At 37.4% G+C, this 25710-nt stretch overlaps 7 protein-coding genes and 1 non-coding gene across 10 annotated transcripts; 4 read left to right on the top strand and 4 right to left on the bottom strand.

The window, feature by feature from the left end:
* Nucleotides 1-3671: 3671 nt before the first annotated feature.
* LOC106386491 (pathogenesis-related protein 5) lies at nucleotides 3672-4789 on the top strand. The gene is made up of 2 exons (XM_013826328.3): nucleotides 3672-3856; nucleotides 3949-4789. Exons 1-2 carry the CDS (start codon nucleotides 3805-3807, stop codon nucleotides 4638-4640), a joined length of 744 nt encoding a protein of 247 aa, XP_013681782.1. The 5' UTR covers nucleotides 3672-3804; the 3' UTR covers nucleotides 4641-4789.
* A 593-nt stretch (nucleotides 4790-5382) lies between these two features.
* Nucleotides 5383-7379, top strand: LOC106387257 (protein BRASSINAZOLE-RESISTANT 1-like). Its single transcript, XM_013827080.3, has 2 exons — nucleotides 5383-5859; nucleotides 6415-7379. The coding sequence occupies exons 1-2, from the start codon at nucleotides 5599-5601 to the stop codon at nucleotides 7153-7155; spliced, it is 1002 nt and encodes a 333-aa protein (XP_013682534.1). The 5' UTR covers nucleotides 5383-5598; the 3' UTR covers nucleotides 7156-7379.
* A 114-nt stretch (nucleotides 7380-7493) lies between these two features.
* Nucleotides 7494-10002, bottom strand: LOC111211882 (J domain-containing protein required for chloroplast accumulation response 1). Its single transcript, XM_022713203.2, has 8 exons — nucleotides 9525-10002; nucleotides 9046-9437; nucleotides 8839-8932; nucleotides 8697-8746; nucleotides 8532-8597; nucleotides 8372-8449; nucleotides 8111-8287; nucleotides 7494-8010 (listed from the first exon to the last, which is right to left on the bottom strand). The coding sequence occupies exons 1-8, from the start codon at nucleotides 9826-9828 to the stop codon at nucleotides 7972-7974; spliced, it is 1200 nt and encodes a 399-aa protein (XP_022568924.1). The 5' UTR covers nucleotides 9829-10002; the 3' UTR covers nucleotides 7494-7971.
* Nucleotides 10003-10004: 2 nt separating this feature from the next.
* On the bottom strand, nucleotides 10005-10658 carry LOC106387258 (J domain-containing protein required for chloroplast accumulation response 1-like). The gene has a single exon (XM_013827081.3). It carries the CDS (start codon nucleotides 10656-10658, stop codon nucleotides 10005-10007), a length of 654 nt encoding a protein of 217 aa, XP_013682535.1.
* A 108-nt stretch (nucleotides 10659-10766) lies between these two features.
* On the bottom strand, nucleotides 10767-13614 carry LOC111211881 (arabinosyltransferase RRA2). Of its 3 annotated transcripts, none has more exons than XM_022713200.2 (4): nucleotides 13345-13614; nucleotides 13164-13227; nucleotides 12338-12585; nucleotides 10767-12039 (listed from the first exon to the last, which is right to left on the bottom strand). In XM_022713200.2, exons 1-4 carry the CDS (start codon nucleotides 13372-13374, stop codon nucleotides 10963-10965), a joined length of 1419 nt encoding a protein of 472 aa, XP_022568921.1. In that variant the 5' UTR covers nucleotides 13375-13614; the 3' UTR covers nucleotides 10767-10962. The 3 variants fall into 3 exon arrangements, with proteins under 3 accessions (XP_022568921.1, XP_022568922.1, XP_022568923.1); XM_022713201.2 differs by having other exon boundaries at nucleotides 12338-12528; XM_022713202.2 differs by having other exon boundaries at nucleotides 12338-12528; nucleotides 13189-13227; nucleotides 13345-13545.
* A 675-nt stretch (nucleotides 13615-14289) lies between these two features.
* On the bottom strand, nucleotides 14290-16547 carry LOC111211880 (uncharacterized membrane protein At1g75140-like). The gene has a single exon (XM_022713199.2). It carries the CDS (start codon nucleotides 16266-16268, stop codon nucleotides 14520-14522), a length of 1749 nt encoding a protein of 582 aa, XP_022568920.1. The 5' UTR covers nucleotides 16269-16547; the 3' UTR covers nucleotides 14290-14519.
* A 2117-nt stretch (nucleotides 16548-18664) lies between these two features.
* LOC111211885 lies at nucleotides 18665-21325 on the top strand. The gene is made up of 3 exons (XM_022713206.2): nucleotides 18665-19228; nucleotides 19658-20017; nucleotides 20645-21325. Exons 1-3 carry the CDS (start codon nucleotides 18884-18886, stop codon nucleotides 21128-21130), a joined length of 1191 nt encoding a protein of 396 aa, XP_022568927.1. The 5' UTR covers nucleotides 18665-18883; the 3' UTR covers nucleotides 21131-21325.
* A 3247-nt stretch (nucleotides 21326-24572) lies between these two features.
* Nucleotides 24573-24663, top strand: LOC125589477. Its single transcript, XR_007325665.1, has one exon. It is a non-coding gene; the product is annotated as a small nucleolar RNA R16 (small nucleolar RNA).
* The last annotated feature ends 1047 nt before the right edge of the window (nucleotides 24664-25710 follow it).

Here is a 25710-nt window from a genome sequence, read left to right as displayed (position 1 = left end):
CTCCGCCGGTTTCAGTATCTCACCTAGTATTCTACCATGTATTCCTCTTGATGATAATATTAACACCAGGGAAAGGAAAAAAGTGTCTGATAAAGTGACAACCATGACCCTATAAAATGCTTAAGCTCGTCTCGACCTTGTAATCTTGAGTTCCTAAGAGAACGTTGGCTATTTTACCATTGATCCATAATGAAACGGCCTAATCGTCACGGGTTTATACACAAAGTTGGTAAAATTCCATGAACTTATTTCTTCTACACAAAGTTGGTAAAATTCCATGAACTTGATTCCATGACAATGTCAAGCTTTCATAAATAAACAATATATGATTCAATCCAACTTTGCTATTACTGACACTACAAGAAAACAGCGGTATTCTGATGGACATTCCGACGGAAAATGAAATCCTCGGAATATACCGACGGAATTCCGAGGAAACATCAATCCGTCGGAATATTCCGAGGAAATTCCGACGAACTAGTGATCGATCGATGCGTTTTTGGACATATACCCATCGATCGATCACATTGTTACGCTTTGGTCCATCTTAGTGATCGATCGATGCGTTTTTGGACATAAATCCATCGATCGATCCGTTTATAAAAAAACATTCGAGATTTTGAAACCCCAAACACTAGTTCCTCGGAATTTCCTCGGAATATTCCGAGGAAATTCCGAGGAACACTTGATATCCTCGATCGATCGATGGGATAATCTCATCGATCGATCACATTGTTACGCTTTGGTCCATCTTAGTGATCGTTCGATGCGTTTTTGGACATATATCCATCGATCGATCCGTTTATAAAAAAACATTCGAGATTTTGAAACCCCAAACACTAGTTCCTCGGAATTTCCTCGGAATATTCCGAGGAAATTCCGAGGAACACTTGATATCCTCGATCGATCAATGGGATAATCTCATCGATCGATCACATTGTTACGCTTTGGTTCATCTTAGTGATCGATCGATGCGGTTTTGGACATATATCCATCGATCGATCCGTTTAAAAAAAAAATTGACGTTTTGAAACCCCAAACACTAGCTCCTCGGAATTTTCTCGGAATATTCCGAGGAAATTCCGAGGAAGAAAAGGGTTTCCTCGGAATTCCCTCGGAATATTCCGAAGAAATTCCTAGGAAATAGGGTTTTTAAACCGAAAACAACGTTTTTCCGGTTTGAATAACACCTATATAACCCTTATTAAGTGTCTTACGTTCATTATGAAGTCAAAAATTTGTTCCTTACCCTATAATAAACACTTTTCCGATTGTATGAATGAAATCCCCACAACATAAGAGAAACACTTATACACTTTAATGAACGGTAAAGGGAATACTTACAATTCGTTTTGAAATTTGTTATTTCATGGTTTATGCTCATCTATACAAAGAATCATCAATGGTATGCATTACAATTGTATAAGAAATGAAATACGGCAAAAAAAAATTGATGTTTTGAAACCCCAAACACTAGTTCCTCGGTATTTCCTCGGAATATTCCGAGGAAATTCCGAGGAACAATATAAATTAATAGAAATACATGCACATGATATTCTTTTTCCTCGAATTAATGAAAATATTCCGAGGAAATTCCGACGGATATTTAAGTGGCCGTCGGAATTTCCTCGGAATATTTTCATTTAACCGGGCAAACAAGCCGCCAAATATTTCGGGAAAATTGAAATTGAAAATACTGAGGGAATTCCGACGGAAAATATCCGTCGGACCCAAGGTTTTATAAACTCCAAACGCATCTTCTTCCCCATTTCTCTCTTCTTCCTCTCCGGCGATCTCTCTCTCCTTCCGGCGTTCTCCACCTTCTCTCGCGATGATCTCTCCGGCGAATCCTTTCCATTCCCTTACAAATCATGTAAGGACCTTATCCCACTCTCTTAGGTCCTATTTGTTAAGTTTTAAAGTAGATTTGATGATTTTAGAAGGTTTTTGATAGATTTTTGTTAGGGTGATTGGGTAGGATTGTGATTTGTTGTGTAATAGGTTTAGAATTGTGATTTGGTTGTGTTGAATTGATTTAGAACTTTTTTTATAAATTGTTCATTATTTTTGTATTTACAAAACGTTTTTTCTATATAAATTCGATTTTACAAAACGTTTTTTGTATATAAATTCGATTTTTGGATTTATAAAAGATGATTTCATATTTATAAAAATATTTATATTTATTAAAACTAATTTTGTATTTATAAAACATTTTTTTGGTTTATAAACACTATTTTTTTATTTTTGTATTTATAAAAACTATTTTTAAATATACAAACCGTTCTTTGTATATAAATTCGATTTTTGGATTTATAAAAGATGATTTCATATTTTAAAATTAATTTTGTATTTATAAAATATATTTTTTTTTATTTATAAACACTATTTTATTATTTTTTGTATTTATAAAAACTATTTTGTATTTATAAAAAGATGATTTCATATCTATAAAAATTTATATTTATAAAACTAATTTTGTATTTATAAAATATTTTTTGATTTATAAACACTATTTTATTATTTTTTGTATTTATAAAAACTATTTTGTATTTATAAAAAGATGATTTCATATTTATTAAAACTAATTTTGTATTTATAAAACATTTTTTTATTTATAAAAACTATTTTATTATTTTTTGTATTTTAAATATGTTTTCTATTTCAATTTTAATTTTATATTTTCGAATTTCAATTTAAAAAAATAAATTTATAATTTTTTTTTTTAATTTTGAAAATATTCCGAGGAAGTTTATCCCTCGGAATATTCCGACGACAACTTCCTCGGAATATTCCGAGGAATTTCCGACGAACTTGTGGTCCTCGGAAATTCCGAGGAAATAGGGTTTCCTCGGAATTCCGTCGGAAATTTCCGAGGGATTTCCGAGGAAAGATGAATTTCCGAGGAGTTATTTTCGAGGACTTTTTTCGTCGGTATGTCGTCGGAATAGCGTTATTCCGACGACATACCGACGATTTTTTCCCTCAGTATGCTGCTGTTTTCTTGTAGTGTGAGCCCATTCATGAATACACATGTTAATTATTTTATTTTTTTTATAAACCCTATCGGCTGATCCGGTCGGTCCCAGAAAAAACACACTTAGTGTTACACATGTTAATTAGTTCTTGACTGGCTTCTTTTACCACTAAAACATATGTTAAATTTTAATTATTGTCGATATTTGCAGAGATCGAATCTCGTGACATGTTTTGGGATCTACTAGCGGAAAATACATTAAGAATACTATAAACAAAAATATAAATTTACCAGTTTACATGTTTTGGGAGACAGTTTCTACTAGCGCTGGGGATGTTGTGATTTCTTCTTCTTTAACGAATTTTCATGAGAACGTGTGAAAATGGTTAATACACACGTACGTCTCTTTGATTCATTGAGCAGTTAATAATTGGGGCATGCTCTTTCACCACAGCATGTCAACTTAATATTCATGAACCCGGAATAGTGATCCCACTTTATTATTTTTTTTTTTTTTTTTTGACAAAACACTTTATTATTTTTTCGAAACGTAAATGTAAACTAAATTCACACCAAATTAACCACGAATAAACCAATTAGAGTAAATAAAAAATTGTCAGAGACAAAAGAAGATGAACGGCACAAAGACTATTCACGAAAATCATATCCTTTTTTTTTTTTAACCATAAACAGTAAATATATCAGAAAGTTACACTAAACGCCCACTACCTTCGAACCAGCAGTTATAAAAGAAGGATTGGTGCGGGGTAACTAACCTTCATTACCACCATCGCAAATCATCATCACATAAACTCACAAACAGAAAAATGGCGGACCTCTCCAGTATTCACATTCTTCTCTACTTCGTGTTCATCACAAGTAAAAACAATGCACACTCTGTTTTTGTTTTTGTTTTTGTTTTTTGTTTTTGTAACTGACAGTTCTTTTGGTTTTTTGTAATGAAACCGCAGATGTAATTGCTGTTTCCGCCACCGTCTTCACTTTACAAAACAGTTGTCCTTACACCGTCTGGCCGGGAATCCTCTCCGGCAACAGCAACACCCTCGGCGACGGCGGTTTTCCCCTCACCTCTGGCGCTTCCGTACAGCTAACCGCTCCTCCGGGATGGTCAGGCCGGTTCTGGGCACGCACCGGCTGCAGCTTCGATTCCTCCGGACACGGCAACTGCGTCACCGGAGACTGCGGCGGCGTTCTCAAATGCATCGGCGGCGGAGTTCCACCGACCACTCTCGCCGAGTTCACCGTCGGATCAGGCGCCTACGGCAAGGATTTCTACGACGTGAGTCTCGTCGACGGTTACAACGTCGAGATGGGGATCAAACCCCATGGAGGCTCCGGTGACTGCACATCCGCAGGCTGCGTCGCCGACGTCAACAGTGTCTGCCCTAGCGTGCTTCAGATCATGGATCCGCGTACGGGAATCGTCGCTGCGTGTAAGAGCGCTTGCGCGGCGTTTAATGCGCCGGAGTTCTGTTGCACAGGCGCTCACGCGACGCCGCAAACTTGTTCTCCGACGCATTTCTCGGCCGTGTTTAAGAACGCTTGCCCTAGCGCTTACAGTTACGCCTATGACGATGCGACGAGTACTTTCACTTGTTCTGGGGCTAACTACGTGATCACTTTCTGTCCCACCCGGTCTTAAGAATCAGAGCTCCGGTTTGGAATCGGGTAGGGTTTGTCTTTCACGTTTGTTTGCTTGCTATGCACGGAAAGATTATGACTTTTTATCATCTTCTTCTATTTAAAAAAAAAAAAGATTTTTCTAACCGTATGTAGTTGTTACACATCTCATTTGCATTGTTGATTTCATTTGTATCTTTTGGAATACATAATTACATCCTAACAAAACGATATCTGGTGGAATAAAGATGGATGCTTGATTAGAGATTAGATGGCTTCTTTGTTTTTAGGCCATAGCTTGTTGCATCTATAAACATGAGAGAGAGAGAGAGAGCAATAACAACATCTTCAATCAACCCAAAAGAGACAGAATTTAACTACTACTATATATACTCAAACCTTTTAAGCGATGGGAATGGGTAAGAATATGTGACCCAAGAGGACGGTTTGTTAGTGTATTTAGGAGCTTTAGTTGTTGCAGCTTGTTGACTGCAGTTTGTGATGAGAAATAGGAATGTTACCTGAGACATGACCAATGTCAAGTCGTTGCTCCTTTGTGTCTCTGGGTGATACACACACACAGAAAATATTAGAACACACGTACTACTTCGACAATTACCCACGCTACATACAACGCGTTCTTATCATATACACTCAACCCCACATCTAGCTATGTACAGCCTCCTAGCAAATCTCACCCTTAAAATATGTAAAGCCCATGTGGACGATCGATTATAAAAACACTGATTGTTAATGCGAAGAGCCCGACCCAAAATCAAACCCAACTATACTTCCTTTTTAATATTTTTTAATATAATTAAATTTGGAGAAGGAAAGAGAGATTCTTCCTCCTCGATTCCAGCGAAGGAAAAGCGTATTCCTCGTGAGCACTACCTTCTTCTTCTTCTTCTTCTTCTTCTTCTTCTTCTTCAGTCTACGTTCACACAATCTTCACCCTCACACCCATCCAAGCTCGTAGGATGACGTCAGATGGAGCTACGTCGACGTCAGCAGCGGCAGCAGCTGCGGCTGCAGCGAGGAGGAAACCGTCGTGGAGGGAGAGGGAGAACAATCGGAGGAGAGAGAGGAGGAGAAGAGCCGTTGCAGCGAAGATATACACAGGGCTAAGAGCACAAGGTGATTACAACCTCCCAAAACATTGCGATAACAATGAGGTCCTCAAGGCTCTCTGTTCTGAAGCTGGTTGGGTTGTTGAAGAAGATGGCACCACTTATCGCAAGGTCAATCCCCAATCTAATTTTCAGATCTGAGCTTATCTCTGTATAGATAGTGTAAATCTAATGACTTTCAATTGAGGGCTTGAATCTGATTCGAGCCTTCTTTTGATTAAAGATCATGTCTTTATTAAACGGATCTAATGTCTTAAAAAGTTAAATTTAGCATTTTTATTACTAATCTCAGAGTGATACGTGTGTTTTGTAAGAAACAGCTAATGGTCGTTAGGACCAAAGCTCTAAAAAACATGTCGGAACCTCAGCTTCTTGTCTTACTTTTCTGATAGATTCACATCTTAAATCAATTGTAATTCAGTAGTTCTGCTTCTTGAGCTATTAGCAGTCTTAAAGTCTTTACTTGAATCCAAAGTCTTTGCAGTTATTTCCTTACCGCTGATTTAGTTCTATAATGGTCGTTAGGACAAAAGCCTTAAAACATGTCCGAACCTCAGGGCATTGGTTTTTTTTTTGCAGTTTTTGTCTGAAATGTCTTTGCATTTGTTTCCTTACCGCTGATTGATTCTGACATTGTTTGTTTGTTTGTTTCATTTAAATCAACAGGGATGCAAGCCTCTACCTAGTGAGATAGCTGGGACATCGTATCATCATTACTCATCCCAAAACCAAAGCCCTCTTTCTTCAGCCTTTCAAAGTCCCATCCCTTCTTACCAAGTCAGCCCTTCTTCCTCATCTTTCCCCAGTCCTTCTCGTGGTGAACCAAACAACAACAGCTCCCCCTTCTTCCCCTTCCTCGGAAACGAAGGCATCCCTTCCTCTCTTCCTTCCCTCAGAATCTCAAACAGTTGTCCCGTCACTCCACCGCTCTCATCTCCAACTTCCAAGAACCCTAAACCTTTACCCAACTGGGAGTCTATTGCTAAGCAGTCAATGGCCAACGCTAAACAATCAATGGCGTCCTTTAACTATCCTTTCTACGCGGTTTCTGCGCCTGCTAGTCCCACTCATCGCCAGTTTCATGCTCCGGCGACTATACCTGAGTGTGATGAGTCTGACGCGTCCACTGTTGACTCTGGTCATTGGATAAGCTTTCAGAAGTTTGCACAACAGCAACCATTATCTGGCTCTATGGTGCCAACATCTCCTACTTTCAATCTTGTGAAACCTCCTCCTGTGCCTCAGCATATGTCTCCAAATGCTGCTGGCGTGTTCCAAGAGATTGGTCAAAGCTCTGAGTTTAAATTTGAGAATAGACAAGTTAAGCCGTGGGAAGGAGAGATGATACATGATGTTGGTATGGAGGATCTGGAGCTTACACTTGGAAACGGCAAGGCTCGTGGTTGACTTTGATCACTTGAAACTGAGAAGCTATTCTTCTTCCAGGTATCTCTGGATCGTTATGGAATCTCATTTGTTCAATTCATGAGCTTGATTTCAAAAGCATTATTTGTAGATAAAGATATGTCAAGATGTATGAATATTATTATGTTTCCTTACAAATGTTAACATTCATGAGCGGCTTGAAAGCGTTGTGTGTTGTCTTTATCAAATTAATTGGTGATGTATCATGTCTTGAGCCCATTTTGCTTCTCAACATCAAAGATCCATAATTTGCGTAACATGTTTTGTGACAAATCTGTATTTCCTTGCAGTTCAATATTTTTGTCAAAAACTAACACATATCATCAAATATCTAGTTAGACAAAGCTAGCTAGAAGAATAACACAACTACCTACAAATGCTACATTTCATAATGAATACACTCTTGAGTTGAGTCTGTCTTCTGAATACAAACAAGTCACATGGAACGCAAATTGAGTGCGGTCAGTCTCAGCATTACATTCTTGGTATCTGAAGCAAGCTGTAAGATGGTCATTCACAAAAGTTTGAAAGCCATCCCAACACAACTCCATCTCAACCTTAGCCTCACCTTCGCATGCCGTTTCTTTTTCCCTTTTTCTTTCTAACGGCTAACCACTAAAATCCTTATTGATGGGCCTCATCAACTCTTTAAAGCCTCATCAACAAACAAACAAGAATTGGTGTAAAGCTGTGTGTATTAAAAACTCTGCAACATCTTTTGATTCACAACCGTAACTGTACACTTCTACTGCATAGCCCTTGAGTAAAGAACTAAAAGACTAAAAGATTTATCTTCCTTTAAACTGGTCCGAGAGTGTTGAAATGGTCCCATGCTTCCTATAAGATTGAACCAGACAAAAAGAAAGAATTTAGATTCAAACGATCCTGCAATTTTTTAGAATCATCACAAACATTTTATTTGCTTGTGAGAGAGAACCTGTAATAACTCGAAAACTTTTTCAGCCATGTATTTCTGGTTGTCAGAAGCACCCTTCGGTTGTAGCTTATCTGGATGAAGGATTAGTAATGCTCTCTGGTACGATTTTCGAACTGCGTTTCCTTCTATCAAGTCCATAAGTGGAACCGCCTTCCATCCACACCCGGGCCATAGAATCTGTCAAGTAAAGCTTCCATAACATTACTTGTGCAAAAGGGCTAATCCGTAGACCCAATATGTTACCTCTGATAGAATACTTACATACTGCAGTGTGGACAACAGAGACCGGATGTTTCCGCTCTTTCCGCTTGACCACTTGCGGATTTTAGCATCGATGTTCTATACAGGTTCCGATTTCATTATGAGGTTTTGTATCGTAAAAAAGAGTATTATATCTCTTTGCAGTTTGCACTAGTGTTACCTGGATTTCTTCAGCATCGTTTTTGGTTTCTTCCAGAGAATTCTCATCTTGTGTTACATCCTCTACCTGCACAGCACATTACAAGTTCCAAGCCATTTATAAACAGAAACCTAAAAGCTAAGATTCAAAACTTGAAGGTTATATAGTGCATAATGTTAGCCTTACCATGAAATTTACATGAATAGGCTCGTCTATATCCTCTGAGGTAGTATGTGCTGACAGAAGAAAAACCCGGTGAGGTCAAATGTTCTTTAGTTCTTTAGTGATAAGAAGGTTTAATATCCGTAACACCAATCCAATAACTTACTTTTGCTCGGTTCCTGTCTCTTCTCTTGTTCAGTAACACCACTAGTCTTATTATTGTTCACGTTCACCCGATCTGAAACCTTTCTCTGAGTTGCCTGTGAAGGTTTCGGATCATGATCCCGCAAGAAGATTATTTACTTGTAACAAGGAATCACAAACAAAGAAACACCGTAACATGTAGCAAGATCTTAATTTGCGGATTAAGTACCATAGCCGGGATATCTGGAATCGGTTTCGTTTGTTGATCAGGAATGTTTCCAGTTTCTCTGGTCTTAGCGCCGTCTTTATTGATATCAGTAGCGAGACTTTCTTTAGCTCTCCATCTAGAGCTTTTACCAAGAGATTCCCCACCTGCTCCAGCCGAAGCTCCTTGACTGAAAATCTTAACAAAGTCCATCACTTTCCCTTTGACTCCATCTTTGCCAACTTCTGGTGCTGCGTGTGTACTAGCGAAGCAGGCTTTATCAGGCATCGGGCTATCCAAAGAGCTTCTTCTGCCTTGTTCTTTCTTTTTGATTCTTGAATCTCCATCAGAGCTTCCCATGGTCTTCGCTTCCATTCTATCTTTTCTCACTTCTCTTTTGAATACTATATCTTCATCTGTAATGACAGAAAAAACAAAACGAAGTCCATAAAAGGAAGCTAATCCAATCAAACTAAACAAACGTAATCCAAGCAAAAACCAACCTCGTCTCTTATCCTTGTCAGGTTTCACATTAGCTTCATGAGCTTTCGAGACATTGCCAGATAAAACTTTTTCAGACGTCGAATCAATTTCTGTTTTCTCATCTTTACCAGCTTTCTCAAAAGTAGTAGACCGCAAATCGCTCAGTGTTGTTGTAACGCCTGACCGCCCACAGCTAATGGGCCACCCACGTCCGCTCTCTCGGCCCGTGGGCCCATCCCGTTCCAGCGATCGGTCCGTTAATTTTTCTAAAGGCTCGAAATCATTGTTTACTGACCTTGCAATCACCACCCGAACTTTTCCCATGCTTTTGCCTCACTCGCATGCTATCGCGAATCACTTCCCGATAGGTCACCCATCCTTCCACTACTGCAGGTCAAGCACGCTTAACTCTGGAGTTCTTTCAGAATGTGTTCCGGAGAAGATAAGTCAACTTTGATGACATAAGTAGCCAAATCAATTCTCTTAAGCCTTTTCACATATCACAACTCGGTATGTTTCTCAGATTTAGCCATAAAGCTCAATCTAGAACTGCCCCAAATGACAACAGGAACTCCTTTATTAGACCACTTGTAGATAGAGAAGTGAAACTGCCTGCCTTTCCCATTAACAACTTGTGGAGAAACATAACCATCTGAACCTGATTTAGCAGCAGAGCCCACCATATCGGAAGTTCTTGACAAAGGAGAGCTCGAGGCAGTAGCTGAACCAAACGTGGGAATCTCTGTTGCTTTGACTTGTTTTGCATGAGATTCGGCTTCGTGAGGGAGAGGCTGAGCCGGGCTACGGATGTGTTTTGATGGTTCATTCGCTCCAAAAATATCGTCGAAGAAATCGTCAGCCGTGAAACGGCGACGGACGGATGTGTCTTCACCGAAAACAGGCTTCTCGTTTCTTACATTCCAAAGGTCATCTCGCGGAACCAGGGCGCTGTTGTCGACGTTGACGTCAAGCCGCCTGAGAGCTGTATCGCTGAAGCTATGACGAGTGAGTTCGTTAACTTTGGAACGTCGTTTAGGCGGACCACCAAAGACATCCCTGAAATCGATGTCCACGTCATCGCCGCCGGGATTAAGCAGCAGAGGTGGTGAGTTCGAGGCTAGTAGAAAGGTTTCTGAGCTTGGAAATGTCTGCATAGCACAAAAGGAATCTTGACAGAGCAAAACTGCTCTGAGAGGAATACAATACAGAGGAAAGACAAGGCTGAAACAAATCCTTCAGAAAAAGACAAGACAGGGCAAGAGAGAGGTAAGTGTGGGGTTCCATTTGATTTGAATTGAAGCCACAAAAGGGATGTTTGCGTTATTAAAGAGAAGAGATTCTTAACGTCTTCTTTGTTGTGGATAAAACACAGATAAGTCCAAAACCTTACACTCTCTTTGTCTTCCTCTCTCTCTCTTTCTTTAGCTACCTTGCGTAACAAGCATTCATCTCTCTCTATCATTCAGAACCATCTGGGAAGCTATCAAGCGCATCTTGTTTCCCATTAACATAAAACTCCACCACAGCTTGCATTCGACTGAGTTTATCTGGATGGTAATTCAAATGAACAATCACCGGCTTCAACTTCTTGAGCTCATGATCCTTTCTCACAGTCTTGAAAAGGACCTTACTGTTCATGAACTCGTACATATCCATGACTCTCTTTGAAGCGTGTAAGCCAGTGTATCCAGGATGCGAAGGGTAAAAGAGTTGCTCGTTGAAAACCGCTTGGTCCCATGCGTCTGCCTTGGAAAGCGTATCCGCCACGCGATCGAGTAGCTCGATTGAAGGAAGAGTTGGTCTTAGGTAGAAGAAGCCGGAATTGAAAACCCATATCCTCATAGTGTGAGCATACCTAGCCCATCCCATGGATGGTTCATCAAACCCATTGTTGAACCCATAAGCTGTGCTATTGTCATGGCCATCGCTCGTGGTCTCCACGTCAGAGTCTCTGTAAAGATGACCAAAAGGGTTCTGCAGAAAGACAATGTCCACATTTGATAGAAGAACACCATAGCCAAGCTGCAAGAACTCCCTCAAGACGCGGAACTTCAGCCCTGAAACAGTGTGATTACCTCCGCTAGTGTAATAGGCAACTCCGTTTGATTTGCAGAAATTTTCTATAGAATCATCCAACGCGACAACCAGGTAGTTTTGTATACCCACTCTCTTTACACTAGCGATCTGCACTTCCAACATTGGTTTCACATTTGAATTTGCAAGAACCACAATGATCTCGTTATTAACAGCTACTTTCTCTAATAGCTTTGCTAGTCTTGGGTTAAAAGACTCGTCGGAAACCACGGTTGGGTTAGTTCTGAGACTCTTGACGGTGCCAAAAGATCCAGCCTTGATCTCAGTTCCCAAAACTAAGACTTGTTTCCTTGTATTCTCCGTATCTTGTTCAGCTAACCGCACCTTCTCTGTTAGCTCTCTGACCTGCTTCCTTAACTCGGCGTTCTTTTCAGAGATCAATGCAAAGTCTGATTTGAGCATTTTGACCCGTTCAGACGATTCACACGAAGCCTGCCCTACCTGAAAAAGATAAATCTCACCCGTCAAACTCGAACATAGAGGTAAACATAATGATTGAACAAAATGCAATATGTAACCAATGAAGATGATGAATCCTCAAAACAAACAAAAGAACTCAGCAAGAGACTCAAATCTTGATATCTATCAACCGCCAAATATAGTTCTAGATACTGCGTTAATATTGAAACTTCAGAGCCCAACACAATGCATACAATTGCTCACGTGCGCAGTACATGCTCTAATTTTGATCTAACGACCGTGTACGTACATGCGTTTAGGGCGTAAGATTGTAAAGTACCTTAGAGGTCGTAGACTGCGAAAGGCGTTGTTCGTTAACTGTAAACGATGATCCCGAGTTGAAGAAGCCATCCGGGAACAAGACGGTGCAGATGCAACCGATGAGGATTCCGACGAGGATAGCGATCGCTATTCGAGATCCGCGGAGGTGATGGAGTCTGTCTCTGCGACCCGCCATAGTCATTTGAGTTTCTATGAGAAGACGCACTAGTGTTAGTCCTAATTGATAAACCCTTCCTTCCTTTCCCTCTGTGTGATTCAAATCCTTGTGTATTAAATTTTCTTTATTTTTAAAAATATAATAATACAGTAAGCAATATGATTGATTGATTTGGTTTCCTTAATTACTCTTCATTCCTTAATGTTTGTTCTAAATTCTAATGTCCATTTTTTAGTTAATTTATAGTGTACTTATTTAATATCTTAAGATTTATCAAACAATTAATTCCACAATCTATCTTGACTTGTTTGTGCTGACAGCTTTAGTCATTGTTCTTGATCAAATGTCATTTTAACATACAAAACTAAAGAGAAAGAAATAAGTTAAAAAGTGACTAAGTTTCCAAGGCGACCATAGTTCGAATCCTGACGCATATACATATTAAGCTCTGCAACTATTTTGGTAGCTAACTCACCATATATATATATATATATATATATATTCCATATTCTAACTAAAGTTACGGCCAATTAACAACAACAGTTCAGGTCATCTATGCAGAGGTCAGGCAAGATTGCCAAATCCACCACCACCACTATAGCTATTTTTTATTGAGGATTCAAAAAAAGCATTTGTGATCACAAAGATGATTAAATCATAAGCTAACCCCAAGGAAGATTCAAAAGAGTCACCAGTATCCCTTCCCTAAGCAGTTGAGACATCTTTGTACCCTGCAATACCAAAAGAAACAAAACCAAAGTTTCACTTCTGTCACAATCCGACACCATCGTCTTTTTTTTTTTGGAACAGAAACCAATTAGATATGTTGTTAATCAGACATTTGATACCTGTGACCATCGCAAGTAGGGCAAAGACATGGATTGATACAAACAGGATCATACAATGGCGACCATTTTATCGTTGCGTCTCCTTTGCATAGTTTGCATATGTAAAACCCTTTCCCACGACACGCTCCACAAGGCAACCCGCTCTTCTTCCGTTTCTCTTCTGTAGCGAGTCGAAATGCACCAAAGGCTGCCGCGGAAACCACGTTTATGGTCACGAACCCGCCGAGAGCTACGAGCACACTGTTTCTCAAGAATCGAATCGGTTCTAGTGGCGGCATATCCTCTACTGTGTCTCTTTTCGGAATTTCTTCGAACACCTTGTGTGCGTTTTCAGTTAAGGCTTTTCTCAACTCAATGTTTTTCTCGATTAGTATTATCACAGAAGCAGGAAGAACAAATATGGGTTGATAGCTATCTCCCGTCCAGTAAATGAGTGAACACAGAATCGTTCATCTAAGAGTTGCAGAGTCTTGCGGCTTTGGGAGGAAGAGAGAAGATAACGGGGTTTGAAGAAGATTGATGATGAGGTTACAATTACAGGCTTTGACCATTTTACCCTTTCAATAAGGGGAAGAAGAAGAACCAATACAAACCGAGATAACATCTTGGATTCGAATTGAAAGTACCAAACTGAGGTACATTTAATCGACCCGACTAAACCGAAATTACATCTTGGATCGGATCCCAATCGGGTGTACCAAACCGGATTAATTTCAACTAAACCGAGATACAAACGGAGATAATCCTAGTCTTTTAACTCGAAATCCTACTAAAGAGAAGATGACCACCATTTTGAGGCTGCATGGAGACAACCTGAAACCGTAATGCCTCAAAGATCGCAGCCAGACCATATTGGCCGCAGCCACTCCAAGATTATGTCCCGCTTAGAGTGTCATGGTTTATAAAACATATGGACATGCACTCTTAAGGTCTTGTAATATCATGCGTCTTGAAACAATAATAAATTGATTTTCAATCTGATTTTGAGAGTGCCACAAGAAAAACTACAGCGCGGTACAAATCTACAAGAGTTTGACTAAACAAGATGTGTCCCGAGAAACAAAAGCTACCGGTAAAACATTATTTTTTCTCGCCGGAGTGTTACAAAAATACAAAAAACTTCAAACGTTAACCGGTAACCAAAAAAAAAGTGGCAAAACGTTAAAAAAAAGTCCTTAACTTTCGTTGTCCAAAGCTTTGTTATCACCAAACAAACTCTCCCTTCTATTACCAAACCTACCACCTGAAGAATCAAGCCCTGACCCACCACGATACTTCATCTCCTGCGCTGTTGCTCTATAATTTGTAGCATCAACCGAACTTCTCGAGGTCGGGTCATTAGAAGCAACGGACCTGTAAGTACCTGCTGCTGCGCCAGGAGGGTACCGTGATGGAGAAACATATCTTCTTCTCAGATCCATGAGATCATCGTTGTTTCTCCTAGATGGCTCAGAGAAAGAAGCAGAAGAAGAGGAAGATGCGAAAGGATCGTCAGGTCCCCAAGCTGTGAGAGACTCTTTCTTCTTAGCGAAGAAATGCCACGCCCCGAATAAAAACAGTAGAAAGAAGAAGACAGGACTGCTCCATAGCATCGTGTTGAGTTCTCCTTTGGAACTCTGAAGCTTTGATTTGTATGTAGCCACGTATCCTTCGCCTAAACTCATCACAAGAAGCTTCTCACGGTCGCTTGCTACCAAAGGAGTAATCATCTTAAACTTGGTTTTAGATTGATGGCTCAAGAACGTTGACTTGAGATCTTCTAACGCAGCAGGGAAGAGCAGACGAGGACCCGTGGTTCTTACGTAGTGTTGAGTCGAGACATTGTATACAAACACTTTCTCTTCGCTGAGTAGCACAAGATAGCCTTTGATGGCTTGTAACGCAACAGGCTCTTGTATCTGAACCTTCTTCTTTGACCTCACTCTACATTTGAAATTCGTCACGTCGCCGAGAAGCAACACGTGGATGACTTCGCCTTCCGATGTGAATCCGTAAGCTTTAGACCTCTCGGAAGTGTCGAAAACGTAAGTTCTCGCTAGAGAGCTGTTCAAGCCTTCGCAGTCTGATTCTCTGATCTTCATGGTTCTCAAGTCTAGCGAACCAGCGCCGGTCTCGGTGAGAAACAACAGCCTCTGCTTCAAGAACACAAGAGGTCTACTCGTGGGGGTAACCGACCCGTGAACGGTTCTGTTCTCGGTGAAAACCGTTAGCTTTCCGGCGAGATCAGTCGCTAATATGTACCTAACACGACCCACGTGATGCACTTCTAGTAACGTCACCTCCAAACTATCCTCCGTGCCGTCAAACTTGCCAACATTCTCCATCACAGCTGAACTGAAATCTTCTCCCACAGAGCCCTCTCTGAGTCTATGCAACAAGACGGCTCCGCTTTGATGCCCCGTCACCACGAAGCTCTCGTTCTTATACACGGACATGTAAGAAACCATCGCGGTGATCGGCGAATCACAGCTGGTGAAAAACTCGACCAAAACGTCGCCGTTTCTCAAGAACACGTAGAGGTTACCACTCGAGTCCCCAACGGCGAAGTACTTGCTTAAACCTTCGTGGTCTTTAAAGGGCAACACGTTGATGCACGTTGCCTCGGAGTTTAGCTTCACGGCGGATGTGAACTCGAATCTCTCGGACCAGAAAGGACTGTACTTTGTCACTGAAAAGGCCTTGGCTTTCTCTTTAGCCCCATTACTACTGATCTCGTGTTTTTTACCAGTTTCGGACAGCTTAGCGTCTAGTCTAGCTACTACTTCCGTGAGATTCCTAACGAGCTCCTCGAGTCTATGCAACCTAGAATCTGAGTTCTCGTAGGGTACCGGATCGGACTCGGAAGCGGTTACGATCGGTGAAAGGAAGAGCAAACTAAAGGAGAAACAGAAGAGAAAGGACTTGCCTTTTTGAAGCCCGGCCATTAAAGAGTGCAACCAAGGTTTAGGAGATGGGTCTTCTTCTTTCTTTATTTTGCTTCTCTGAGATCAGGAAGTAACCGCCATTACCGCAGCAGATCTGTTGGAGTTTGGAGATCTGAAAGGAAGAAGATTTATCCGGTCGGAATCTATCTGGAGATTTTTCTTTTGGAAGTCAAACAACGTTGTGGTGTAAAGAAGATTAAAAAATAAGTTGTCTGATTCGAGATCTTTGTGTCCGAAACTCTCTGGTCTTCTTTGGTCTACGCTAAAGCTTAGGGGAAGATAAGAAGAACAAAAAGTTAATTATCTTCATATTATTTTTTAAAAATATTTATTAATAAAGTATCTATCTAATTTTGTATTTTTTTTGGTCAAATTTTGTATTTATATTTGCAAATTTACATATAGATACAATTTTGTGTATAAAACTCATATGAATAATTAATAGTGATATTCTTAGACGATTAATTTCTATCCATTTGAAAAAAATACTGAAATTTTGTTTCCATCAAATTACTGGAAGTTTATTGAATATAGTGAACAAAATGAACAAAACTTAGGTTCACCTTCACCCCTGAGTTGAACCTTTAAATTCACCTTCCCTCTTGTTACTAATCAAAATGCCACATAGATTAATAATAAAATAAATGATTTAAAAAAAAAAATCGAAAATAATTGAAAAAAATAATGACGCACATTTTAATGACGCTGACGCCACTAACTAAACCCTAAATCTTAAATTTTAAACCCTAAACCTTAAATCTAAATCCTAAACCCTAAATTCTAAACTCAAACTCTAAACTCTAAACCCAAACCCTATATCTTAAATCCAAATTCTAAACCCTAAACCCAAACCGTAAACTCTAAACCCAAACCCTAGATCTTAAACTCAAACCCTAGATCCTAAACCCAAACCTAGACTCTAAACCCAAATCTTAAACCCTAAAGAAACAACATCAACATTAACCCTAACCTTTAAGATATAGGATTTGGGTTAAGGGTTTACGATTTGAGTTTAGGGTGTAGGGATTAAGTTTGGATATATGGTTTTGAGTTTAGAGTCTATGATTTGGGTTTAGGATATAGGGTTTGGGTTTAGGGTTTACGGTTTGGGTTTAGGGTTTAGGATTTGGGTTTAGGATATAGGGTTCGAGTTTAAGGTTTACGGTTTGGGTTTAGGGTTTAGGATTTGGGTTTAGGGTTTAGGGTATAGATTTAAAATTTAGGGTTTAGTTAGTGGCGTTAGCATCATTAAAATTGACGTTATTATTTTTTTCAATTATTTCAGATTTTTTTAAATAAAATTAATCTATTTTATTATTAATTTACGTGGCATTTTGATTGATAATAAGAGGAGAGGTGAATTTAAAGGTTCACCTCGGGGGTGAACCTAATTCTTGTTCAAAATCTATTAGCAATTTTAATGTTCATCAATAAAACATTTCTATTTTTTTTGTAAATTAAATACTTATACAATTTTGTTCTTTGTTCGATGATTGTTGGATAACTTCATTCTATGCAGAATAAAAATTTACTGGAAAATTTATTTGAATATATAAAAAACAAAACTTATTATAGTAAATTCCAATCGCAGTGTCTAACAAAAGATCCGAGTGACTACGACGGATGATCTAATCTCACACTATACTCTCTTTATAGCAGCAACCTATGCGTACTTTGGGAAATGAGACTTGAATCTGATCTAAGAAAAATGCCAAACGCACGGTCCTACCGCAGTGGCCACACAAATACAAAGCGACATGATCCAGCGATTCATATTCACTACACGTGCAGTTTCATTGCCACAGTTCTCTTTTTTATTTTGTTTTTACTCTGTTTATCAAAAACTAATAGGAGAGTATACAAAATCTGTAATATTTAGTTGGGAAAAAATAAGAATTGCTTTCACAAGAATACGTTCAATTACCAGTCCTGTCTCTTCCTCTGATTCCCTTCGTTCTATGGTTTCAAGTTCAAAGGAGACATGTTCTTTACTTTAACCCAAACATTGATTACGTATTTCTGGTCGATAATTAAATCATCATAATCATAAAGTACAATAGTCCACTTCTACATGAACAAATAATATTTTAGAATAACAACTAGCTAGATTAAAAGGCGTTTAATTAAAGAAAAAGATTATAAACATTTGTCTCCTGCCTTATCACTCCGATTGTATACATTTAGATGTTATTCCTCAACTAGTATTATTCTTCCACGTATATATGAAGCACACGACCATAATGTATATCCATAAAACACACATAAATATCCGTATGCGAACCAATATAAATAGCTTGTCAACTGTCAACGTCCATACATAGACACAAAAGCGTAAATTCATGTATATGTCACATCAGTATATAAGATATTTAGTTTGGATGGATCCTCCTGAAATCGTGTTCTCACGATAGCTACGAGCAAGGAGCACCTTAGTTATATATAAAAGCCGGCCAACAGAAAACGATCAAGAACATAATCAAGAATATTTTTGTAGTTAATCCTCATGATTCTCCAAAATCTACCCATCTCTCTCCCGTAATAAAAACTCGGAGAAAGAGGAAAACCCTAATCCTCTCTTTCTCTCGGATCATTCAAGAAACAAAAAAAACTAAGAGATGAAGATGAGGAAGCTTTGTCCGAATTTAGACGATGAAGACGGGTTAGAGACGGTTTTAGAGGTTCCTGTGCCGGAAGAAATGTTTACGAAGATGGGAAGCAACGCGACGGGGAGGTGGAGGAATATGCATGCTCTTATGAAGGCCCATGCCGTCGTGACCGCAGTCGCTGCTGACATGAGAACGCCGGCGTCTTCGTCATCGATGAGTAATGTTAATATGCATATGCAGTCAAAATCAGATAATGAGTTTGTGGCGTTGTTGAAGATCGTGGGAAGCCCTCTTATTCCTTTTCATGTCCCTCTTGAATTTTGTCTCTCACGACCCATCAATGTCCCTTCCATCGTACGTCTATATCATCATGCTATCTATTTTGTGTTTTTCTTTTTGTTTGTACGTTGAATTTTCACCTGGTTTAATTTTGCGTCTTGATAGTTGTTTTAGGTTTGAATTTCCAACTTGTTTATATATATGGTTTACTAGTAGAATTCAAATGAGAAAACTGGAGTATAAGATACATAATTCATGAGATTAGCCTATAAACTACATGATTTACCCAGAGAGAACATTTATAGAGATAAAAAAACATGTATAGATATAAGATGTGTATGGGCATATAGTTTTCTCTTTTCTTGCTATAAAAATATATATATTTGATCATAATATATATATTTACCTTACATTATAAAACATACTTTTGGCTAAGTATATACGAAGAAAAAATTAGTATGTGGAATTTGATATATCTATATAGTTATAACGGTTTATTTGAAGGAGGCGTCAACGGCTAAATACATAGTGCAGCAATATGTTGCTGCATGTGGAGGTCCAGCCGCTTTGAACGCGGTGAAGAGCATGTATGCGGTGGGGCAGGTGCGGATGCAAGGCTCCGGGATGGTTGCTGGAGAGGATGAAGGGATAACAGCCACGCCGGTGCGGCTGGGGAAAGGCAATTTCGAAGTCGGAGGTTTTGTTTTATGGCAGAAGAATCCAAACCTTTGGTTCTTGGAGCTGGTGGTTTCCGGTTTCAAGATTAGCGCAGGTAGTGACGGCAAAGTGGCTTGGAACCAATCGTCCACCCAGCCTTCCCAAGCTCACCGTGGCCCTCCTCGTCCTCTCCGCCGGTTTTTTCAGGTACCCCTATATCTCAAACTTTAACCACTTAATGTTTACTTAATCATATCTCAAACTTTAACCACTTGACCATATATCTCAAACTTTAACCACTTAATGTTGTAGTTTACTGGTTTTGTATTAATGTTGTCATGGTTGAACATGGTACTATGCATATACGTGAACTATGAACAACTAAACTGGACTTAAGGCAATTAGTATGCATGGTCTTTAGAGAGTTTCTAGCAATACAAATTATAAAAAGACAGCAGAAATAGAATGAGTGATTGGTTGAACTGTAAAAAAAAATGTAAACTTTGTGTTGCATATGCTTTGGTGGTAACCATAAAATTATTGTTGTAAATTTTTGTGTAGAGATTTCTATTATAACTATATTAACTGTAGTTATAAGTTTGTGACAGTAGATATTTTAAAATACAACATGGTTAATTAAGCTCAAAGTTGTATATAATTTTCTTTTGCGAGAGAAATTAAATTGTTTATAAGATAATTATCTTTATTAATTAAATAATTTAAATTAATTAACAAACAATAATACAAATTATCAAAGATTATTAACGATAAAAATATCGTTAAGTCTAAAGTTTGTATGCATGCATTTGCATTTTGACATGTTAAATGTGGCAGGGACTTGATCCTAGGTGTACGGCTAGTCTCTTTTTAGACGCCGTGTGTATCGGCGAACAAACCGTTAACGGCGAAGACTGTTTCGTCCTAAAGGTAGAGACACCGGCAGATATACTCAAGGCGCAGTGTTCGGCTAACACGGAGGTGATCCACCACACGGTGTGGGGTTACTTCAGCCAAAGGACGGGACTTCTAGTAAAGTTTGGTGACACAAAGCTCGTGAGAGTCAGATCCGCTAGGGGTAAAAACGACGGCGTTTTCTGGGAGACAAGCATGGAGTCAATCATTGATGATTACATGTACGTTGACTCGGTCAACATAGCTCACAGTGGTCGAACGTTGACCACGCTTTATCGATACGGCGGAGCGGTTAATCATCGGAGAAGAATTGAGGAGAAGTGGAGGATTGAGGAAGTTGATTTTAATATTTGTGGGCTGTGTTTGGAGAGCTTCTTGCCACCGTCGGATATGAACAATGATCATTAAGTACCGTCGAGATAATTTGCCTCTTTGTTGTTGTATCTCTCTTTTCTTGTTAGATGGGTTTGTTTTTGGAAATTAGGTTTCATAACAGAAAAACAGAAAAAGAAAGAAAAATAGATCTACATGGAGTTGTTTCATTTTGGTCAAAATACATGTTGATAATTGTAAAAGATGAGTTTTGTGTTCGTTTTTGTTTAGTCAGAATAATTGTAGTTAGTTCACTGACCGAACCATTATAAAACGTTTTATATACACAAAACGACTAACCAGCCTCGAATTCAGGGGCGAAATGGGGTGCACTTGTACCAACTATAGTTAAATTTTTGTGTACACCAACTAAAATTTTAAATTGTGCACCTTTTCTTCTATCCTCCTACATGTTAAATTAAGTGATTTTTGCTTATATGTCGATCATTAATAAAATTTTAACAAATTTTTATAATTCATTAGTTGATGATTTTTAATTTTTATTTATTTAAATTAAATTTAAAAATTAAAGATAAGCTAGTACCAATTAATATCACTTACCAAATAATTTAAGAAATATTATGAATAATAACTTATGATAAGTAATTGTAGACATTATAGAAAGACTAGTAATGTTTGTTCAATTATTTTAATATTTATAAACTATATAAATATTGAGCGTAATTTTAATATAAAAATAAATATAATAAATTTATATTTATTTATATTCACATATAGTTATATAATAATTATTAGAGTCTTATAAAGCTTACAATGATTTATAAATTATTAATAAATGTTTTTAAAATTGAAAATTATTTATCATTGCTTACAAAATCAATTTATCATTATTTTAAAATTACTATAAGAGCATTTAAATCATTTACAAAAAGATAAATCATAATGTATATTAAAAGAGAAACCACTTAAGTAATTTTTGCTAACGAGTCGATCATTGGTGAAGTTTTAAGAAAATTGTTATAATCTGATCAGTCAAAGATTTTTAAATTTTATTTATTTAAATTAAATGTAAAAGTGAAAATTAAGTTTAGGGCCAATTAATTTTATTACGTGTCGATCATTGGTGAAGTCGTTAAGTTGTCCATACATGCTTTTTAATCATTTATAAATATTTAAACAATATAAATTATTTATCATGGTTCACAAAATCATTTTATCAGAATATTAAAATTATTATAAGAGCATATAAATCATTTGTAAGAGAAAACTAGAAAATTTTGGAGAATAATAAGAGATTTGCAATAAAAATGTTATATGTTTAATTTAAAAGATAAAAATAGCATGCTAGTTACATATCAACTTAAATGCGTGAGTATTGCAATGTACACCAATGCGTTAGTCGCTCAATATACAAGCTTTCATGATTTGACGGATTACATTCAACGGAACATGTGAGAACTTTGCGATTATAAAATGTTTTGCATCTAAGTCAAACTAACCACAAAATAGTAGATAAGGTAATATGATGATTCCAAGATGGGTTTTTGGTTCATTGATTATATAGTTTGTGTTACCATTTTGAGAGACATAGAGATATTTGGGGGAAACATGTAATAAAATTAAGAAGCGATTAGCAATGCATGTTAAATATGATGAGAAAATGATAATGAGAGAAAGAAGAGAGGCCGGAAAAGATAAATAGGAAGAAGATGCACAATATTTGTTGGAAGAGTTAATGTGATAATTGCATATGTAATGCCACCAGCATTTTTTATTATTAAATTAATATTCATTAGTTATATTGCATCAAATTTATGGTAATTTTGCGACTAAAAAATTACTCTGCATCAAAGTTAAATGAGGTGGTAGATAAAAGAATATGATGATTATAAAAATTTTAAAGTATATTTTTGGTTTACTGATCGTGAATTTGTTAAATTATTTTTTTTCTTGTCAGCCGAGTTTGTTAATCATTTGATCAAAATCATGTAAAATACATATTTTTCAATTTAGATATTATTGAAGTATCATTAATTTCTATCTATTAGCACAAGACTTAAAGAATAAGATGAACCCTGCAGTTAAGAATCCCATAGGAAGATCCAATTCTTCCCTTCCTGAAAGTGACTATAACAAACACCATAACCACACAAAAGGTTGTACATATGGTTATTGTAAAAACTCTCTTTTGAGCTTTCAAATAGTCTTCTAAAAGGTAAACACCGCTAGAGTGATAACTTTTCTGATGCTTTGCATCAACACGTGTATGTTGTGGTACACCAGAACCATCTTCTCATGCTCTAGATCTCTACTTCTCTGCAAAGTATAAAGAATAATGTGACTGACCACGTAAGTATGTTAAAATTAATATTATTGAATTTTAACATATACTACTTATTAGCAGTGATATTTCAGCTGTTTTTTTGTAACTATAACGAAAATATCTTCTGTTTGGTAATAGACTAATAGTAAATAATTATGATTGATGTTTGTGTGTGTTATCTATCCATGCTTTTGTGTCTCTTAGGGAAATTCATGTTCACCCTAAACCCACAAGTCTGCCAAACAAGTAAAAGTTGATTTTTCGTTTTTTGGACATAAACAAGAAAATATATATGATTACGAGAAACTGAAAAAAATAAACAAACCAGTTGTGTAGAATTTAATGAAACCATTTTTGATAATGATATAACGTTTTGTACATTGTTTACATACACCTCACACTTCTAAAAATATAGTACTGAATTATTTTTTCAAACTATTTGGAAGCTAAAATTATTTTTTAATATTTTAATAATTATTCTAAATTTACTACAGTGTACATATATATTTTTTATATAATATTTATATCTGTAATTCGCGGACAACTACATAGGTTAGGTGGTATATTAATTCACTAAACATATTTACGAAAAAATCTATTTAAATACAAGAAAATTTGTAACGTTTTAGCTAAAATATAATTATTTATTTAATATTTGTGTCCCTATCATTGGCAAGAGGAATTAACTGGTATGAAGTACAATTGCTAAACAATGGATCAAAAGAATACCCGTTTAATATCCCATTGGACCATACTCAAGCGAACCGAGTTACTTACTATCTGGCCCATTAAACCGAGTCCATTAAAACGAAACCCTAGATCGTGAGAAACAAACACATATAAATCTCGATCTTTTCGATTCTTAAAGCACACAACCTATCTAACACTTTCGCCTACAGTCGCTCTTTGGGGTATGATGATTATTGTTTCTCTGTCTGCGTACATTTATAGATGATTGTAGTGTGGTTTGACATGTTTATTTATTCGATTTCGATTGATATGAATGCATCTGTTTACCCACTTATCGACCCACTGCGAGTAAAATCACAAGAATGGTAGATGAGTTAAGAATGGGTGCATAGATCGAGACGGTTATCTTACCAACCCATTGCATAATTTCTTTTGTTTTGGCGTCAAATGAATCGACCGAAACTTTCTCTTTTGTAATTAGATTTTTATTGGGTGTAGCATTATTTTGGCAGATGAAGAATTGATTAATATTATGCTTAAAACACACAGAAGAATAGTGTTGATAAACAATCTCCGCTTATTATCTGATGCCAATGTCTCTTTTGCAATCAAATTTGGTTTTTAATATTCTTATGTTGTTTATAATTGGATGAAACAATGATGAGATAACAGCAGACGGGCGGTCTGAATTGATGCCATGTAGATTGTCTGCCATCGCTACATTTTTTAGTAGCTTCTCTGAGTTATTTTTTGTTTAATCTTTTTCTAATGAGGTTTTTGCAATGATGAATTTGCTTATAATATGTCTGGACATATGAGATTATTAAATCTTTGATATGAACTGGTGCAAATTTTCTGAGCTTTCTTCAGAATTTTCCTACTATCAAAACCAATATATGAGTCTGTATTTATACTTTGGTTCTCGATGAACATTTCTAACAATATACATAGATCATTTTGCTTGTCTGACTCAGTGGAATGGTGCTCTTCTTTGTCGTCAATTGTTAGAGCTTCTGCATTGGAAATTTTATTGTCACAGCCTCTCACTAATTATCAGATTTGAGAGATTTTTACATAAATTTCCCTATTAATGAGAGACCGTGATTAGAGGATCTCCACTGCGGATGACCATACGTTCTGTGGCTATACCTTTGAAGAAAAGGATCGCGCAGAAGAAAAGGATCGTGCAGAGGAAGGTTTTAATCCCAATCCGTGGTGAAATTATTTTCTAGAAAGCTGACATTCCTTGTATCTACATTCAAATAAAGGTCTGTGTCCAAGATTTGAAGGTCTGTGTCCAAGTTTGTCTATTGTAAAAGCGGTTGTGGCGGCATTGTCAGAGCTTAATATTTGATCTTTATCCTATGATAGATGTAAATGTACATGTACAAATATTTATCCTATACTTGCAAACTGCCTCTTCAAATCAAGTAATCAATCTATTTCAAAGATTACTCGTCGTGTCTACAAAAACAATAACGAATCGAACTAGCTAGTTGTTTTACTTTCATATGACACTAATCCAACCATAGTAGTATTAGTAGAATCAACGTACGTACATTTTTTTTTTTTTTTGTGCAACTATCAACGTACGTACATATAATTCAGAAAATAGTCTTGTTATAGACTAGACTAGACATTT

Source organism: Brassica napus, chromosome C6 (genome assembly GCF_020379485.1).
Source record: "Brassica napus cultivar Da-Ae chromosome C6, Da-Ae, whole genome shotgun sequence".
NCBI classification, from domain to species: Eukaryota; Viridiplantae; Streptophyta; class Magnoliopsida; order Brassicales; family Brassicaceae; genus Brassica; species Brassica napus.
The sequence above is the reverse complement of the archived record's forward strand: the minus strand, read 5'-3'. Positions and strand labels throughout refer to the sequence as shown.